This window comes from Filicampus tigris, chromosome 6 (assembly GCF_054856515.1).
Source record: "Filicampus tigris isolate MCC_2025a chromosome 6, RoL_Ftig_1.0, whole genome shotgun sequence".
In the NCBI taxonomy this organism is placed as follows: Eukaryota; Metazoa; Chordata; class Actinopteri; order Syngnathiformes; family Syngnathidae; genus Filicampus; species Filicampus tigris.
Window position 1 is genome coordinate 26,528,292 of NC_141222.1, and position 19,419 is coordinate 26,547,710.

At 40.8% G+C, this 19,419-nt stretch overlaps 1 protein-coding gene across 1 annotated transcript in view; it reads left to right on the forward strand.

Annotated features, from left to right (window-relative positions):
* The first annotated feature begins 3,112 nt into the window (after positions 1 to 3,112).
* Positions 3,113 to 19,419, forward strand: part of lcor (ligand dependent nuclear receptor corepressor) — a 50,151-nt gene continuing 33,844 nt past the window's right edge. Inside the window, 1 exon segment of the mRNA XM_086034098.1 lies at positions 3,113 to 3,272. Within this exon segment, the coding sequence (XP_085890224.1) occupies positions 3,176 to 3,272 (97 nt within the window). The 5' untranslated portion in view covers positions 3,113 to 3,175.

Consider the following 19,419-nt stretch of genomic DNA (forward strand, 5'->3'; position numbering starts at 1 on the left):
AAAGTACCTTGTTACTAATTCAGGTATCTGTCCTTGCATTTTTATTTTTCGAAAGTTTTACATTTACTCCCTGCCTTAAAAACCTCTGGATGTTCTACTCCTTACTTGGTCAAAACAGGCCAATTACTTTTTTCCAACCTGCACAGGCGAAGACATGTTACAAAAAATAGAAAAAAAGATGTAAATAGAGAGCAGTAACTTCAACTGCAATTGCGATGTCAGGGTCTTAAAATGCAAAAAAAAAAAAAAAAAAAAGGAGCAACGGACTTGGAGTAATGTAAAACAGGTAGCATGAACAACGAGGGCAACAGATTTGGAGACGTTCCCCATATATGGCTTTAGTTAAAAGAAATGAATGATTTGTGGTGAATATGTTGTGTTTTATACTAGCTTAAAAAAACATCATCTGGTGTTCAAAAAGTCAACATTCTCAAATTTAGCTTTTTTTTTGTTAATCAATTTATGATATTAGCAAAGCTATGGGAACACATTTTATTCATGTCAGTATTTTTTCCTTCTCAGTATGAGCACTATATAAGTTAATGAGAAGCTTTTTTTTCATTACGCCAAGTTATTAAAACAGGTATTTTACAGTAATTCTCAGTAAAGATAATTCTTGTCAAGTTTATTTATGTAGCCCTTAATTACACAACAGTCTTAGAGTGCTTCATAGGCTCACAGTTCACAAAAATCAATGGCATCGCTTGGTCTAAAACCCTTTATCGGGAAAAACTCAAGAGACAACCCATTTAGAAAAAAAAATGGGATAAACCTTGAGAAGGGATCACAGATGGTGGGATTCCCGTTTCAAAATAACAAAGCTGCAGTGGTTGCCGAGTTGGCAACATTTCCCACATCAAATGATGTTCTACAATTTTATGCTAATGATAAAATGGCACAAGACTGAATTTCATGAAACGAAGCGCTGCAGTTAGACGCAGAAAACTCCACACCAACGCCTATGTGAAAGTGGCCTTCCTCAGATCTTGTCCCGGTGGGTTGATGCAGAATCCTTACAGTAACAGCCTAACTTTGATTGTTGCCTACTAGCTCCTTCTTCGAGAGCATGAGAGGAGGGGTGGAGGATGGAGAGAAGCGGCATTAAAACAGACCAAAATGGAGATGTCAGGGGGTAGTTCAAGAGACCTATTACATACTGGATTATATTTACCAAATGCGAGAGTGAGAAATAATTGTAAAGACAAGAGTCTGCACTTTTTGTTTTTACTTCGGTCAGAATCCATACTTATGCTTTTACAGTCCTAGTTTACAATAGCCTGTACCTCTACTTACTGTAAGTACAGAGTGTGGGTGCTTTTGCCACTTCTGCAGAAATCATTAGCAAAATCATTAATAAATTCACATAAAGTGTTCATATTCAGTCAGTCATTTGACAAATTGGGTCAAGGCTAACAACCCGTGTTTTTCCCTCTACAGCCCTCATTGGAAATCCTACAGATGTGACGAAAACCATAGAAGAAACAAGCATTGAGTTTAATGTGATTATGTAAGCACATTAAGCCATTAACAAAGGGGGGGGTCGTCTAATCCTTTTCAAGAGAAGTTCGTAATACTTTAATTGGCTAAATAGCCGCATTAGTGTGAATGTCACAAACGTATGAATTCTTCCCTGCCAGAGACCGTGGGGCCATTTCAATGAAAATGGAAGGGAAAAAAAGCATGCTCTGCGCATGTGACGGCGATGGATCATACTCGAACGAGGAGTGCGGGCAGGAAGAAAAGGGAGCACTGCAGCAAATTGGAGACATGGCACAAAGGGCCCAGCGGCAAGGTAAGCTAACATTAGCGTGCAAATGGAATGCTGTTCAAGCTGTTAGTCCATATCACTGATATCTATCTTAAGATCCTTGTACTGGTACCACAACACACTTTGTCCGTAGTAGTTGGACAATATTGGCATACTAGTGAGACAATTATACGTTACTAGTGAGGCAAAACTCTTGATATCTGTGCAAAATTGGTTACTTTTATTGTGCTGTGGAAATTTGACATCACCAACTAGTGGCCTGGCATGCTCATTACACAATTTTCCAATTTAAACATTTTGAAAGCATAAAACCTGAAAAAACCTGAAAAATATATGTATATGTAAATATATGTATATATGTATATGTATATATGTATATATACGTATATATATACATATATATATATATATGTATATATATATGTATATATATATGTATATATGTATATATATGTACATGCGCAGAGCATGCGTGTTTTTGGGAGCACGCATATGTCTGTGTGTATATATATATATATATACATTGACAATAGTGTGTTCTGTTCTATGTGTCCCCACTAGTCCCAATGTGGTTTTGACTTTTTTGACACATCACAGGGAATCTGTGTGTGTGTAATGTGAAGGGTTTTTTTTTTTGCGACTCTATAATACCGTGAATATGTGAGTTTGTGAATGCTGAACCACGGGAGTCCATTGTAAACACACCCTTCACTTTGCAGTGGGAATGTGACATTACCAACTAGTGGCTTGGCATGCACATTACAGCATTTTTAGCTGTTTTTTTGTTGTTGTTTTTTTTTTTGTGGTTTGTGTCAACTGCATTGTCGCCCCCTTTATCACAACTTGAAAAATGCGATTAAAAACATGATAAATCCCACGTAATGACGTCGTAACCGCAGCTTTGAAAGGCGCTATTCGCACATCAAACCATAACCATGACGGCAAAAACCCCGAAACAACCCCCCTTTGTATGCAAGCCACTGTTTATTTACATGCGGTGCGGGCGCGCTAACAATGCACCTTGTCTCAACGCTTTAAATCCGCCGGCACCCGCGCCCTTTGACACACATCGGCCCCTCTAAGCCAGGCCACATTTGGTGCGCATACACAACATTAAAAAAAAAAAAAAAAAAGAGACAAACATCCCTGAGGACGACCAATGGCTGCAGAGATGCTGGGAGGGATGGAGGAGGGACGGAGGGAGGTAGGGGTAGAAACGGGGAGGGAGGGGGTCTTTTCTGCTGGGTGGGTGGGACGAAAGCGCGCGCGAGAGAGGGAGGTATAGAAAGGGGGGGATGCTGCAGTCCCGTCCACTCACATCTCACTCCACCCAGCGTCAGAAGAGCGAGCGAGGGTGACGCGCGCGCCCAGCAGTATGAGCGCGCCCACGGGAGGGGCCGACAGAAAATGGCGAGCCTGTGCAAGCGGCAGCAATGCACACTAGAGAGGCGCGGCTTTCGGCAGGAGCTTGACTCGTGGAGGCACAAACTCATTCACTGTGTAGGTAAGCTCGCTTGGGATTGCGCGTGTGCGTGTGCGCGTGTGTGGGAAAGCGACTCCGCGAAGCTGTCATCGTGCTTATTTACGTGCGCGTGGAGTGGATGCCCAGGAACTTTGGTTACGCGTTGTTGTCAAACTACCGATTCTTTTTCTCGTGTTCTTTTTGAATTTTCATTCGAACGCGTTTGGTTCCGGAGCTGTTTATTTATCGTGGGCGTCACGTGCTCTCCGAGCCGCGCCTCGGCCAATCAGAGTGGCCACTGTGCCCGCGTGCCCGCGCCCCGGCCGGGCTTTTTGGTAATAGGGAGGAGGACGTGCGCGCTCCCGATCTCCAAACATGATCACCCCCCACTACCTCCTTCACTCCCGTATTCTTAATGGGTTTTTGGGAGCACGCATTGCTGCATTGGGAATGTCAAGAGAGATTATTATGACCAGTTTGAAGTGTTTCTTTACTGTTGTTGCTGTATTCTTTGTTTTTATTTTGGATTCCCCCCCCACTACCCTTTCATGGTCCTCCTCCCCGCCCTCTGCCTCCGTTTCTGGTGTATTTCATTAGCTGGCGTTTTAATCCGGTTACATCCAGCCGTCCCGATGTTATGTCAAGATTATCGTCCACTCCGCCGGTGATCCCGCGACCTCGCCGGCCTAATCCGCCTTTTACGGCGTTCCCGAGCGGGAAGCGGGAGTGCAGTACAGGCGGCATTGGTGGGGATGATTTCTAGTTTTTTTTTTTTTTTTTGGAGCACCAGTGTCCAGATGTTGCGCATTGAACCGTCGCCTACTTAGAGACCACTCGGCTCCTTCTTCCCATCAGATTTTTAACCAGCAAAGCTCCTCGTGAGAGGATGATGAGGATGAGGAGGGAGTGATCTCCATGAAGAGCGTCACTTTAATTCCTCATCAATGCACAGTTGATTTCATGTTTTGTTTCATGTTGACACAACATATGAAAACTATCTATCTATCTATCTATCTATCTATCTATCTATCTATCTATCTATCTATCTATCTATCTATCTGCCATCTTTCTGTCTAACTACCTATCTATACTATACGATAACTATATATCGCTACCTCTGTATATATGCTATGTTAAGCATATATACTGTTATATGTCGTTTACCCACTTATGTTTATTAACTATTAACTCCTTTTATTTGTACTATACTATATCTATAGCTATCTTTGAACTATTTCTACTATCAACTGTCTATGCCATGCTTTTGCAATTGAAGAGTCTCATTTGCAATATCGACCTGGCTATATTGAGCTTTCTTACTGTATATTTTAGCTGTATTTTTAGTATTTTTTAGCTGTATCTTTATATTTGCAATTCTATGCTAAGATATCTTGCTATTTATCTGTTCGTCTGTCCATCCATCCATGGACCGTATACCTCTTTACAATATAAAAGTAGCGGATGACAAGCTAGCAGGTCTCACTTCAAATATTGCTCGTCATACATGCTGCTGCCTTTCATGCAGACGGTGTGGGTCCGATTCCTGGTCACTACACCAATTCACTTTCGGTTTCGAGCCTGAATAAAAATGGGTGGGTTGTGTCAGGAAGGGCATCTGGTGAAAAAACTATGCCAAACAAATCATGCAAATAACTCACAGTTGGCGACCCTTTAATGGGAAAAGCTGAAAGTCACTTGTTTGATAAACCGTGATCATTCATAGACGTGTATGAAGCTATTCCACTAACTCAGCTAAGCTACACTCAATATCTATGTATGCTATTCAATGCTATGTTTGAGGCTATATTTACCTATATAACAAGCTGTAAAGCTATAATATGCTATACTCTTATCAATCCATCCATCAATTAATTTGACCATCTGGCCCTTTTTCTGTAGAAGTATTTAATCTTTACAGGCAACAAATCATACTGTATCTATTTTACGCAATGCTCTATCTATGCTTGGTATCTAGCGAAGCGGTGCCATATTACGCTATTTCTAAAGAGGTAGTTGCCCATGTAACAAGTGACCCACTTCCTGTTTTGTGTCCCACTTTGGGATATATGTCACCAGAAGTGGAAGTGCTTTCTTTTGGGATTCCCAGCTCGCGGCAGGTTCTACTGCCATTTTTTCCTTTCTTTTTTCTTTCCTTTCTTTTTGTCTTTCTTTCTTCCTTCCAGTCTCTGCGGCTGTGGCGGCTTTTAAGGCTTTTAAGCCAGCGTTTATCAACCGAGATTGAAGGCTGACATGTTTGTGGGTTTGAGGGCTAATTAGCGGCCAGGCGCAGCCTCACGTGTACTCAAGTGATTAGCGCTACGCGTTAGCTCGGGTCGCATTGTTCAACAAACGGGCGTGAGCCTTCTCCCGGGCTACAGGGACCATCTCTTGAGTGATGACCTAACTTGTTGTAAATTAGCATGACGGCATTTTGGCTTTGCTGATCAAATAGTCATGCTGTTATTATTACAATTATAGATAGCTGAGAATGTTTTAAGAATGACAGCGCTTGTTTGTGTAATAGCTAAAAATGATACTATTCTATGCTGCAGCTAAAACGGTGTGGGTTTAACTGTTTGTCTCCACCACAACAGTCCGCAAATTGGGTAAAAAATGTACATTTTTTAAATCGCAACACTGTTTCTTATGTCTAAATACTAAAAATAATGTACATGACATGAACTGGCATTAACATGCGGAAAGTGTTTGTTTGTAAGAGCAACGTTGCTGTTGTTAACGTATAAATGCTAATATTATGTTATGCTACGCTACTTCACAAGCAAAACAACAATCTTGGTGTACTTTTCCAATAGCTTACATTTACTAACACTCATATGTACTAGACTGCTAAATACATTGTGGTTTTAGCTATCTCCACATCAGCCCGAAAACGCTAACGCTGAGGAAAAAAAGTGGTTGTATTAAAGTTGAGGTTTTTAAAATGGCAGCACGTGTTTATGTCTTAAGCGATCAGTTACATGACTTACATTAACAGATATTAACATGAAGACATCATCAACGTTGTTGTTTTAGTCTCTATGCTGACAGCCTGAAAATGCAAACATTTCAAAAACGTGAATATTACATGTCTGCTGCTTATGTGTAAAATTCTAAATTTAATGCTATGCTACATCATGGGGAACTAAACTTAAAATTTATGTTATATTTTAAATGTGCATATTGTCTTTATCTGCTGTTGTGTACTTAAATCTACAGGATGAAGTATTTTAAATGTCACATCTACTCGATTACAGAGGCTGTCATCTAAATCTTGCCATCATGTAATTTAGCAAGAATTTTACTGAGTCGTCAGTTCTGTGTTATTACGTTTAATATTAATTGAAGAAGAAAACCATTCAGAGTTAGTAAATGTCCAAAAACAACAAGCTACACATTATCGCGATTGCTGCTAGCTGTTCTCTCATCGTTTGTTACATTGCGATCATATACTGTTTAACACCAACATCAACATAACATCATCCCGAAACCATGTCCGCATACTAATTTATTGTGCTAAAAAAGTTGTTGTCATTGATTAAAATTGTGTAATTCTGCACCAGCTGACCAGCGTTAGCGGCTAGCTTCTCGCTGGGCAGCCTCTCACCCCCCACACCCCCCATGGCCACACAGCCGCCATGAGAGGCGTTTGCAGATTGCCTCGCGAGTTGCGACAGCTGGCGCACTCCTTTTCAAAGTTTGAGAGCCAGAGGCGAAGCAATAAATAAAACGATGAGCAGTTTAATAGGCCAAAATGAATTTACACCCTTATTTTTGATGCCGACAGCCTGACACAATTGCAGTTCCTAACAAAGCATTAGCAAGTTCAAGTTTTTGACTTCTTCCCTAGCTCCTGGACAAGTACAAGTAATTTAAACATAATGAATGCGTAGTAAGCAAAACATGTTGCGAGTGACTTTGTGTTAGCATCAATTCTAAGCTACAACCTTGTGTGTGTGTGTTACACTCTGTTTTGTGTGTGTGTGTGTGTGTGTGTGTGTGTGTGTGTGTGTGTGTGTGTGTGTGATTTGCAGATTGTTTTTCCAATTTTTTTTTTTTTAGATCCTCAGCACCTCCCATCTCACGCTGAATTAAACACAGTCGTTTCACGCCTTGTGTGTGTGTGAACTGTGCAGACACACTTAGCGTAACGTATTAGCAGATAAGACGGCAGCTAAATGTCATCCAAAACGCACTACGTTAATCATTAAGCAAAGTGGCAGGAAGAGGCAAATTCTACTTTGTTAGTTTGTGCCCGGATGGCTTTACTTTGTGTGTTTTTGGAACTAACCAGCTAGTTTGACTACAACAGATGCCAGCTTAAGCTGTACGATTGTACGTCAGTTAAAAAAAAAAAAAAAAAAAAAAAACTCACTCCCCCATGCCTTCAAAGAGCGTTCTGGCGGCTGAGCTGGTGGTCCGGGATTTTTGGCTCAGCAGTGAGCGTTCTCCACTCTTAAGCCAGAGACGTGGTGGCAGCGCAGGTTCCATCCCTGAGTTGCGTGGACAATGGCAGGGTAAAAGTGCCACTGGTTACATGAGCTCCTTTTATCTAAAATGCTAGGTATTATATGGCCTAGCATGTCAGTAGAATACTAAGTCATTTTCAGTTAGCCATCATCATATTTTACAGTACATGAATTCATTTGATGTCGATTGTTTTTACTTTTGTTGTATTATTGGATTGTGTATTGCACCAGCTAACATTCTATCTTGAGGTCTTTAAAGATAACATGGTGCATATAGTATGCTAGGTCATCTTAGAATCAGCCCACTTCATGAACAGTACATAAATGAATCTGTTTTTTGTGTTTGTTGTGCCAAGTGCATGTACCAATGAGCTCGACTGTGTTCTTTTAAGATAATATGCTAGGCAGCATACTGAGTTATCTTTGATGAACCAGCTTCTTATTTTACAGTGCATGAATGAATCTTCCATCGTTGTTCTGCGCTTTTATGGTTTTACTGTCACGGTTTACTGTGCTGTACCAGCCAACATGCAAGTAAGTTGGGGTTTTTTAAGCTAACATGCTAGATTGCACACTAACTCAGCCTTTAATTAGTCATCTGTGTATTCGCTTTTTTTATTTGAATGACTTTTTTGTTGATTGTTTGTGCTATTCTGGTTTTATTGTTGTGAGTCTTCCACCAGCTAACATGCTTGTTTAATAACTAAGCTTTACAATACACAAATTAGTTCATTTTTTGTGCCCTGTTGATTTTGTTTTCCACCAACTCACGAGCTACTTTGAGGTATTTTAAGTTATTACGCTAAGTAGTTTGCTAACTCAGCTTCAATTAGAGAACATTTTCATCATTGCCAACGAAACAAATGCCAGATTTGTTTGCATATCACGTTGGCGTGCGTCCCCCGATGTCATTAATGGGATAAAATCTCACCTGCCCCCCAGTCCCGCCTCCCATGCTTTCCATCGAAATGCACAGATGGACCAACCCCCACCCCCCAAACCTCCAGATCGTCTGCCACCCTCTCATCTGCTTCCTTCTTTTAAAAAACAAAACAAAAACATCCATGGTCAATGCATTAGAGTGGGAGGTCTGTACGCTGTAAATTTTTGCACTGACTGCTCATTACATATGCACGCACCCCCCCACACACACACAGGCACGCGCGCACACACACACCTACAGGCACACAGGCATCTGTGTATGCGTTTGAGGGGGTGCCAACCAGGCTGCTATGTGTTAACAAGAAGCTACATGCTAACGAGAAGCTACATGCTATTGAGAAGTTACATGCCATCGAAAAGTACCATACGGTTATTGTTATCTAGCTGCCACTCAATAAGAAGGAACTATATGTTAATGTATGCTATATGCTATTGAGAAGCTACAGGCTAATTGTAAACAGCTACATTCTTATACTCATTTCCATACAGGCAAGCATCCACACTTTAGATGCGACATGATAACAAGACGCTACATGGTCAGCTATTAAGAAACTACCAGCTACATGCTAACAGTTGTCTATAGTATATAGCCTGTCGACAAGTCGCTACATGTGAGCTACTACTCAATAACCAGCATCTATATGCTAATGGGCATTGACAGGCTATGCACCATGCAAGCTGTTACCCACTTGTAGTCATTGTTGTAAAGCATTGGAAAAGATTCACGACAGTTCGGGAAATACTCCAACTAGGTGCTATAGGCTTATGACTAACGACATGCTAGCTGGAAGCTATGGGATAATGCAAAGCTACGGGCTGCACACTAGCTGCTATACACTTAGATGTCAATTTATGGACAAGCCACATGCTTGGTGCAATACAATAACAATCAGCTAAATGCTAATAGGAAGCGACACTAAAATGTCAATGAAAAGCTGCACACCTAGCTACTAAGCCCTTCTAGTCATTTACATTGGGACAAGCATCACATGCTAGGTCCGCACAATAACCTGCTGCCTGCAGCTACATGCTAACGAGAAGCTACATGCTGTCGTGAAACTACAGGCTACACGCTAGCTGCCACCTGCTACCTGCTACCTGCTTACGGTCATCTAGATAAAAACTACTGACAAAAGCCGTGATCAATTTGAAATGAACAATTCAAGCGGCATGCTAACGATAGTCTACAAATTACTTGCTAACTAGTGGGTATATGCTAAAGTGACGTTATAGCCTGCAAGCTAGTTTCTGGCTTTTTAAAAATTTGTACACAGTGTACTACCTCTGCCCCAAATCTATTTAAGCCTTCCATTGTGTGCATGCGTGTGTGCATGTGTGTGTGTGTGTGTGCGTGTGGGTGTGTGTGCGTGTGTGTGCGTGTGCGTGTGTGCTCCTTTTGTTTAGCGAGTTACGTGAACCCTTCCTGGATTTGGGTGGCTTCTTTTTTGGACATCGACACCATGTGAGATCATGCGAGGTTGGGAGTATTTGGACTAAATACAAACACACATGCGCATGCACTGACCTGCACACACCACACGCACACCCACACACGCCTACGCACGTACACACCCACACATGCATGCACACACACACACTGTTGACTTGGACCCGCCCACCTTTTAGTGAATTCCTTTTTTCAATAAAGGCCTTCTTTGTATGGAAGGTCATATTTGAGCTGCTTTTTTTCCCCCCCACAGCCTTTGATCATTGTCATGAAGTGTGTATTTTCGAATGTGTGTGTGCATGTGTTTGTGTGTAAAAAACAGTTTGGGACATGGTGTACGATACAATGTATGTGTATGTGTGTTTTGTTTCTTGGAGGCTGCAGGTCAGCGATTGGTGGATTGTGTCAAGGATTTGGTCAAGAATGTGCGCTATGTGGATGTTCTTGTTTTCACAAAAAAGAAGGGCGGTAATTTCTGATCTTTATACAGTATAAGATTGTCAGGCAGATTAAAGGGAAAAAAATGCATGGCAGCAATACAGACTATTCGTTGGCCGGCCCGGTCCCGATCCCCTCCACGAAAGTTGGTTAAAAATATTTACGTTGCAAAAATGCAATCATTGGAAAATTGTTGAAATTGTTGGTAAATCAACATAGAATGTTTGTGGGACATGCGAATCAGAAGCTACATGCTAGCTACTACTTACGTACGATTATATACATTCTACCCATTATCCACAGCTAACTAGCAACTACGCAAGCCTTAAAAAATAATTATAAGAAAACAAAAACAAAAGTTGTGCTACTTAAAATATAGGCGCCGTAAATCCCCCAAAAGTTAAGTTTGAACTAAGATAAGACTAACATAAATTCCAACAATTTTGCAGTTCAAAATTAGACTACCATAAATCCACCAAAGGTTAAAAATAAAATGATCCTAAATCCCCCTAAAGTTGTGCAACTTCAAACAAGACTATTGGTTAGCCCCCCAAAGTTGTGCGTGGTAAAACGAATGCACTGTAAATCCACCAAAATTAAAATAAGACCACCATTAAGACCATAAAATTTGTGCCGGTCACCTACATTTTGGGGAGTCGTGATTGCCCCATTTGAACCTGCGAAATTTTGTTTAAAGTAACATGATCATAAATTCCCCAAAAGTTGCACAGGTCAAAATAAGAGTAGTGTAAATCCCTCAAAATGTATACATTTTTATAACAAGAATTACATATGTCCACGGAAAGTTGTGCTAATTAAAATGAAATGACCAAAATTCAACTTGTGTGCAACATCAAAGTCTACTGCTTAAATATATCCATCCAACAATTATCCAAACCGCTTATCGTCAAAAGGGTCGCAGGGGTACTGGAGCCTATCCCAGCTGTCTTTGGGCATTAGGCAGTAGGCAGGGTACAGCCTGAACTGGTTGCCAGCCAATCGCAGGGCACACAAAGACAAACAATAAAAACAAAAGAGTTGTGCAAGTTAAGGCTACAGTAAGCTCCCTCAATGTTGCACAGGTTGAAAGATTATCATAAAACAACCGTAAATCCCCCCCAAATTGCATAAATTAAAATCAGATTGCCGCAGATTTCACAGTAGTATGCTAGCTAATATAAAACTCATTGCTCATTACCATAATAATATTGAAAAGTTAGATAAAGACTATCATAAGTCCTGAAAAATTGTGCAGGTTAAAACAAGACTACCATAACAAGAGTTCCAGTACCTCCTGATCCTCCCTCCTGGTCCACCTTATCCTCCCCTCTCATCCTGCCTCCTACTTCATTGTGCTTCTCCTCTTCTGCATGCTTGTCCCCCTCCCTCCTCATCCCCCTCGCTCATGGCCAAGCGTAGCGAAAATTGACCGTTAATGAAATTACAGGCGGCGTCACCCGGACGTCCGTGAACAATTAATGAATATTAAGAGGCAGTGCGTTCTGCGCTAACGAGACAATAATGACAATAATGGAGTTGAGCGGGCAGCTGAGTCGGCAGCAGTTAAAGGGACAGGACTCAACCTCGCTTATGACCCTCCACCAAGGAGGTTTTGTTTACTTCAATCAAAAGTAAAGAAAACGCATGTAATCCTGATGGATTTGAGCAAATGTGCTTTGTGGATGCCACTGTAATAAATACATTTAATCCAGATATGACACAGATTGCGTATTTGATCGCAATGTCAAGTTTAGTCCGGATCTGATCTAGTTTGCATCTTCTCAGTCCATATTTAATGTAAACGTATCATGTCAGACACTTGTATACTGTATGTGTTGAATGTCTTCAATTTTGTTGCGGTCAATTGAAGTTTAGTCCAGATCTGATCCAGTTTGCAAGTTTGAATGAGGTGTAAATCTACCATGTTCAGACATATCACTAGCAAATAATATGTTTGGTTTGTTTGATTTGAATTTAATCCAGATCCGAGCCAGATTCCAAATTCAAATTACATACAGTATCAAATATCATTGTTGAACGTCATCAGATTTGTCGCTGTTAGTTCAGATTCAAACCAGATTTTATCCAGGTCGCTTAATTGCAATGCAAAACATGTTGGGACACTTTTATCGCTGTTAAATGCTGTCAGATTTATCGTGGTTAATTTATATTGAATCCATATCTGATCCCGATTGCATATTTGGATGCAACGTAAACCTAACACGTTCTGCTAAATCACTCTCAAATGTTATCGTGTTTGTTGTGTTTGGTATAAATTTAATTCAGATCCAAGCCAGATTGCATTATGCACATGGTTAACAATACATACAGTATCAAGTTCAGACACATGTATCGCTGCTGAATGTCATTAGATTTGTTGTGGTTAGTTTAACATCAATCCAGAACTGATCCAGGTTGCTTATTTGTTTGCAGCGTAAACAAAACATGTGTAAGCACTTATTTCACTGTCAAATGTCACTTATTAATTCATGGTTGATCCAGATCTGTTCCAGATTGTATATTTTACCACATGTAAACATAACAGACACTTCAGACAGGTCATCAGGTTTGTGATCTGATTGCGCTTAATCTACATTGCATGTTCACAATGTAAAAATAACATCTTCACAAGATTATATCTGTGTCGAAAGTCATCAGATTTGCGGAGTTGTATTCTAATATTGTATATTTGGATGGAATGTAAATTTAGCATGTTCAGATGCTTACGAATGATGTCACTTTGTCCCTATCTATAGTTTCCTCTGGTTAATTAGTGACACTCAAGTAGCAAAGTAAAGACTAAAGGAAAAAAATGGGATTAAAAGTGTCTCTTGACTTTTACGTTTAATGACTTATTTTCAAAAAAGCTTTTTCCATTTCCTGATCAAAAGGCGTTTTTAGCTCGTCTGTGCACTTCGTTAATTAGATGCCACAAAAGAAGCGCGGCGGCGAAAGGATGCGGCTGTACTGCTGCCGAAAAGCATCAAGGTCATATATGGATCAGAGTCCAGTTTGCTAGCAATGCGTCAAAAAAAAGAAAAAAGCTGCTCAAAAATACATTTGTTTGCCCCCTCCAACACATGCACGCACACCTACACACACACACACACACGCACACATCCCTCCCCCCCACACACACACTATTGTTCTGATCTGCAGCTAATTAAACACTGTGGCAACCACACACACACACGCCACAGTGAGGTGCTAATGGAAATGTATGGAGGCTGTCAATCAAACAATCAGGGATCAGCGTTGTGGTGTTAAAGCTTTTTTTTTTTCAAATTAGATATCACAAATCAAGATGTCAATCTAGATTTTGTGGTTCCATAAGAACAGCAAGGATGAGCACAAAAATTTGGGCACAGACTTCCGTCCGTCCACAAAATGGGCGGATCATGCCCTCCCTGGGACGGAATGCCTAGCTCTGGTGTTTCGTAGTTAAAATTGAATCCAGATTTCTTAATTTGGTTGCAATGTAAAAGCAACAGGTTCATGCACACTGGAAAAGGTTTTTGTTGAATTGAAGCGCTTGCAGGAAATAAAATGATCTGGATCCAGGTAGGCTTTTAAAGTACACTATATAACAACTTTAAAAACTTATCAGGATCCAGATGATTTTATTTTGTGCAACTCCTTGATGACATGCAATTGAGTTAATTCAACACACCATTTTTTCAGCGTACTTATATAGCTGTGAAATGGCATTAGATTTATTGTGGTTTTGTGATCTCACCACGCGTTAATTCATCTCAATGGGGCCAGCCGAAACAGTTGTGTGAAAGTGCTTGGCAAACAAATGCCAAATCGAGCATTTTTGTGGACACAGACTAGCGCTCAACACGCCGTTAATGTGGATTACACCTCTATAGAACTCGTTAGCGAGCATGTTCCGCTTCCTCTCCCATCGCGACGACTCCCAGCAGAGTGAGACGTCTTCTCTCTCTCCCGTGGATCTCGTTCACGCTCTCAGATTGAAACATCAAACAGCTCCTAATGAGCGCAAAGCACCGGCGTCGGTGGATTACTCACAATATTGACTATTTCTAACAGTCATTGTTTTATCCATCCATCCATTATCCGACCCGCTTATCCTCACAAGGGTCGCGGAGAGTGCTGGAGCCTATCCCAGCTGTCTTCGGGCAGTAGGCGGGGGACACCCTGAATTGTCTGCCAGCCAATCGCAGGGTACACAGAGACAAACAAACATCCGCACTCACAATCACACCTAGGGATAATTTAGAGTGTCCAATCAACTTACCATGCATGTTTTTGTGGGAGGACCCGGAGTAAACCCACGCAGGCACGGGGAGAACATGCAAACTCCACACAGGGAGGCCGGAGCCGGGATCGAACCCACGACCTCTGAACTGTGAGGCGGACGTGCTAACCAGTCGACCTCATTGTTTTATTGTTGTATTAAAGGTAATTCATAAGTACAACATGCATTTCAAGTGCCTTAACATTATGCCAAATGCGCAAACTGGATGGTCTGGATTAAAACGGAATCTACCATGGTTTGGATTTGTCATTATAGTTAGCTTTTATTTCATTTGTTTTTTCAATTCCGTTCGTTTTAGTTCGTTTTTAGAGGAGGTTTGTTAGTTTTGATTAGTTTGAATGTCTTTTATTAAAGATGCTTTGTTTTAGTTTTGATTAGTTTTAGTGTTAGTCTTTTTTTAATACATGGAGCATTTGTTGAGTCCAAAATACAAACAAAAGGTTACTAAAAATAGTAAAGTGCAATTCTCAAATGACTGTTTGACCTTCCTTCTTCTGTATGATATACAGTATGTAAATAAATACATTTGAAATGAACCACCAAAGCTCATGTATGATATTAATTGACCAAAACGAAGTGCACATGCACACACACACACGCACACACACCCCCACACACACACGCACACACACACACACTCACGCACACACACGGCCACACACACACACACACACGCACACACCGTGATGTGGGCAGCTGCGTGAAGGCCGAGCGAGCTTCAGGCCCTCTGCCTCTCTCTCCTCTGTCACCATCACTTCGATGTCAAGCCCACCCGAGTGTGTACACACTGATGCACACGCACGCACGCGCGCAGGCACGCACACACATGCAGGGAGTGAAGGTCAAGATGGCCATCAGTAGAAATGTCACTAGAGTTTTAAATCTTCGTCCTGGGTTTATTTTGTCATCTTCGTCTCGCATCCCCCTCCCTCATGCTAGCTTCCTCCTTCGCTGTTAATCTAGATGAGCATATTTTAGTTTAGCGTGGGCACACTAGTAAATATCTGAAGTCGTTCAAAACCTCCACGTTCGCCATGCAATGGTGGACAGCCAAAAACGAGATTAGCGCCGATGCTAATATTGTGACACGTTTTTAATGTAAATGCCGCTTAACTTCTTAACACTCAAATGACTGTTAAGAATGTTCAAGCTCTGGATCAGATCTGGATTAAATAGCTTTCTGTTTTGTTTTCGTTTCAGTGGCGAAAATAGTGAGATTCAGCCGGTTGTAGTGAAAAGACAACTTTGGCTAACGTGTATGTCCCTAATAACCAGATTCATTCTCTAGTGGCACTGGCTAAAGGATATCTTGACTGTCAACAAAGTTCCGCCAATTGCTAACAGCTGGATTCAGCCACTGATGAGCAAAAGCTAATTTTAGCTAATGGTGTTAGCTTCAACTGATTGCTAATAACTAACGTCAACTAATGTCTAAAATGCTAAAGCATTAACTGATGTGTATCTGTGTGTGCGTGTGTTCATGGGCGCGCGCGCGTGCGTCTGTACAGCTGCAGCCGCTCTCAGTCCTTAATTGGCGCGTGGGCACAGCCGCCATATTTTTCTCGTTGGCGTCAAATGTGGCACTTTTTTATTTTTAGCATAAACGCCTCCCCCCGACATCTAATGTCACCGCTTCACTGTGTCACCGTGTATTAATTAGCGTGTGTTCAAGCTCACAGTGAATATGACAAAAGTTGAGACGACAATGTGAAGAAGTAGCAATAACTGAAGTGAACTCAAGCTTCCAAGGAGGAGAATGATATTTTTTTGCTGCCCGAAAGTTGTTTTTCATCTCCTCGGTGGTCTTTCACCCCACCGTCCCAACAATGGAGTCAGTGTGCCACATGTCCGGCAAGGCTTCAAATTCCTCGGAAACATTAGAGGGGGAGTCGGTCGAGTCTGTTAGATTTGTAGGTTTAATAAGTGCTGGAGAGTTTTAAGCATAAAATGAATGTTTTTTGGTCATGATAACACAAAATCTATCACCAAATCTCCACACCCAAACTAATTACATGGTTGGAAAGCCCTTACCAATGCCTTAAATTAGACTTGTGACTTGATGGGGTTTGTTGCCCATTTAGCTTTGCTAATCTGTGAAAGATTTTGACGCATATAAATGACCGTTTTTTGGTTATTACGTCATCACATGAGGGCATTTTGACAAACGAATGAAATATCTCGATAGCGCTCATCAAGGAATTTAACTAGACATATGACTCTATTTGGTTTGTTGCAAATTCAGCACATGCTCTTACCTGAGTTGAAAATGGTGGTGATCTTATCAAGTAAAAAAAAAATACTTCAGATATATACTGTATATTTTTTAAGTTATGACATCACTATGAGATTATCAAATTAGGGTATATTGATAATCTAATTACACATATGAAAAGATCCTATCAAGGCTTTTAATTAGATGTATGACTCATTGTGGTCTGTTGCAAATTCAGTTTGTGGTCATTTGTGACTTGAAGAAGCGGTGTAGAGTGGTGACCTTATTGAGCAAACAGAGGAGTGGAAATCACTCCTTTATGAAGTCATCAAATGATGGTATCGCGACAAAGTTATTACACATATGAAAAGCTCTCATTAATTTTGATGTATGATTCAATGTCGTTTGTTGTGCATTTAATTTGATGAGTTTAGTCTGTGGAGTGGAGGAGATTTTGAAGCATAGAAAAGCTTTTTTTTTTTTTTTTTTAATGTTTTCTTGGCATATTAACAAGCCAATTACATATCTGGATAGCTCTCATCAAGGCATTTAATTAGACATACAATTATGTGGTTTGTTGCAAATTCAGTTTGTGTTCATTTTTTAGTTGAATAAGCGGCAGAGAGCGGTGACCTTTTTAGCGAGTTAAAAAAAAAATTATGTTAAATGTAACTTCATCTAATTAGGGCACGTTGCATTGACAAACTAATCACACATCTGAAAGGCTCTCATCAAGGCCTTTATTTTGATGTATGACTCGATGTTTGTCCTTGCTTGATCTATTACTAATTTGTGCATTAAGAAGCTGTATCAACTTAAGCAAAAGAAAACATGCTTTTTTGTTATGCCCTAATTTTATGAGGTCATGAGGTGGTTTTTTTTCCAAAATTCAATTTGCACTCATTTGTGAGTTGAACAAGGGGTGAAAGGTTTCAAGCATAGAAAAGCTTGTTTTAGTTAGGACGACAAGCGCATGTGGAAAAACATATTCAATGTGTGATCATTTGTTGAATAAGATGTAAAGTGTAGTAGAGTGTGTCTTTTGCTCGTTACGCCATCATGCAAGGAAATTGTGACACGACAATTATCTTTCTGGAAAGCTTTCCTCGAGTCCTTTAATTTGAGGTATGACTATGCAGTGTTTTTCTGCAAACTAAATTTTGTCCTTTGTAATAGTCAACCTTTAACCTCAGGTGGTCTACTTCAGATCAAAGCTGGTCAAAAGCTGCCCACCTGAGCTGCGATCCACCTGATATACATCCACTATGTTAACCAGAATTGGATGAAAATTGTGGAAAAATGAAAGTATTTGAAAATGAAAGTCGTGCCCTTGATTTTTGACTCAACCCTTTGTGCTTTGGCACCTCCAAAGCTGTGAAACCAAAGCACCCGAATAGTGACAATCAAATGCTTTGGTGCTTATTTGTACGTGCGAGAAAGTGAAAGTGTGTTACTGCGCTAAAATAAGAGTCACAAAATGTTCGTCAAGTTTTGTCTTCAAGTGTGTCTTCCTCATGAGAATATTTTTATTTGTATTTCCCAAGCGTGAACATTAGCATTTTTTTCCAGATGCTGCGTGTAACATGTTCTCTGCGCTGCTTTAACACGCCCTCCTGCAACAACGGCCGCCCTGTGCTGCATGCCACCATCACGTTACATGTCAAAGCCACAAGAATGACCTCGTGAACTAAATTAAGAAAAAAAAAAAAAAAGCTTAAAACCTACTGTAACTCCAAACCCAAATGCAACCCCGTACCTTGACGCCATTGAAGACGAGGGGATATGGCATGGCCTCTTCGAAAGAAATGTTGGCCAGCGCTCTTTTATTCTTCCGGAAGCCGTCTCAAAACCGTCTCATAAGTTGGGAGACGGCGTCTTAAATTGCAAGCGGAAACATTCCGGCAAGAACTCGCAAGATAACCGAACAGAGAGCCCAGTAAGACAAGCCGACAAAGAGCAAATATCCGGTCCGAGTAGCCTGGATTTTAATTTGGCGACGTTTTGCCCGGATTTTGAACCTCTAACCTCAGAACTGTGGCAGAAGTGCTACACACTTGTCCAATATGCCTCCTGTACAAAACATCCTCCAAAAACCTGTGCAAAAATACAATAGATATTCATTATACAGTATTACTCTATTCTAATATATAACACACAGCAAAGTAGGCAGTGTTGCTCGAAAAAGAATATCACACATTTCTCACTTCAGAATTAGTCTGAAGGACTTTTGTGTGTGTTTTTTTTTTTTTTTTTTTTAAAGCTGTGAGGTGTGTCTCACCCTATCACACACACTCTTTGGACCTAACACCTTTGGACCGCTGGCACAAACGGTTACTAACTTGCGCGTGCGTGCGTGGCGCTGCGATGAAGGGAACATTCCTCCGAATTACGGCTAATATGTA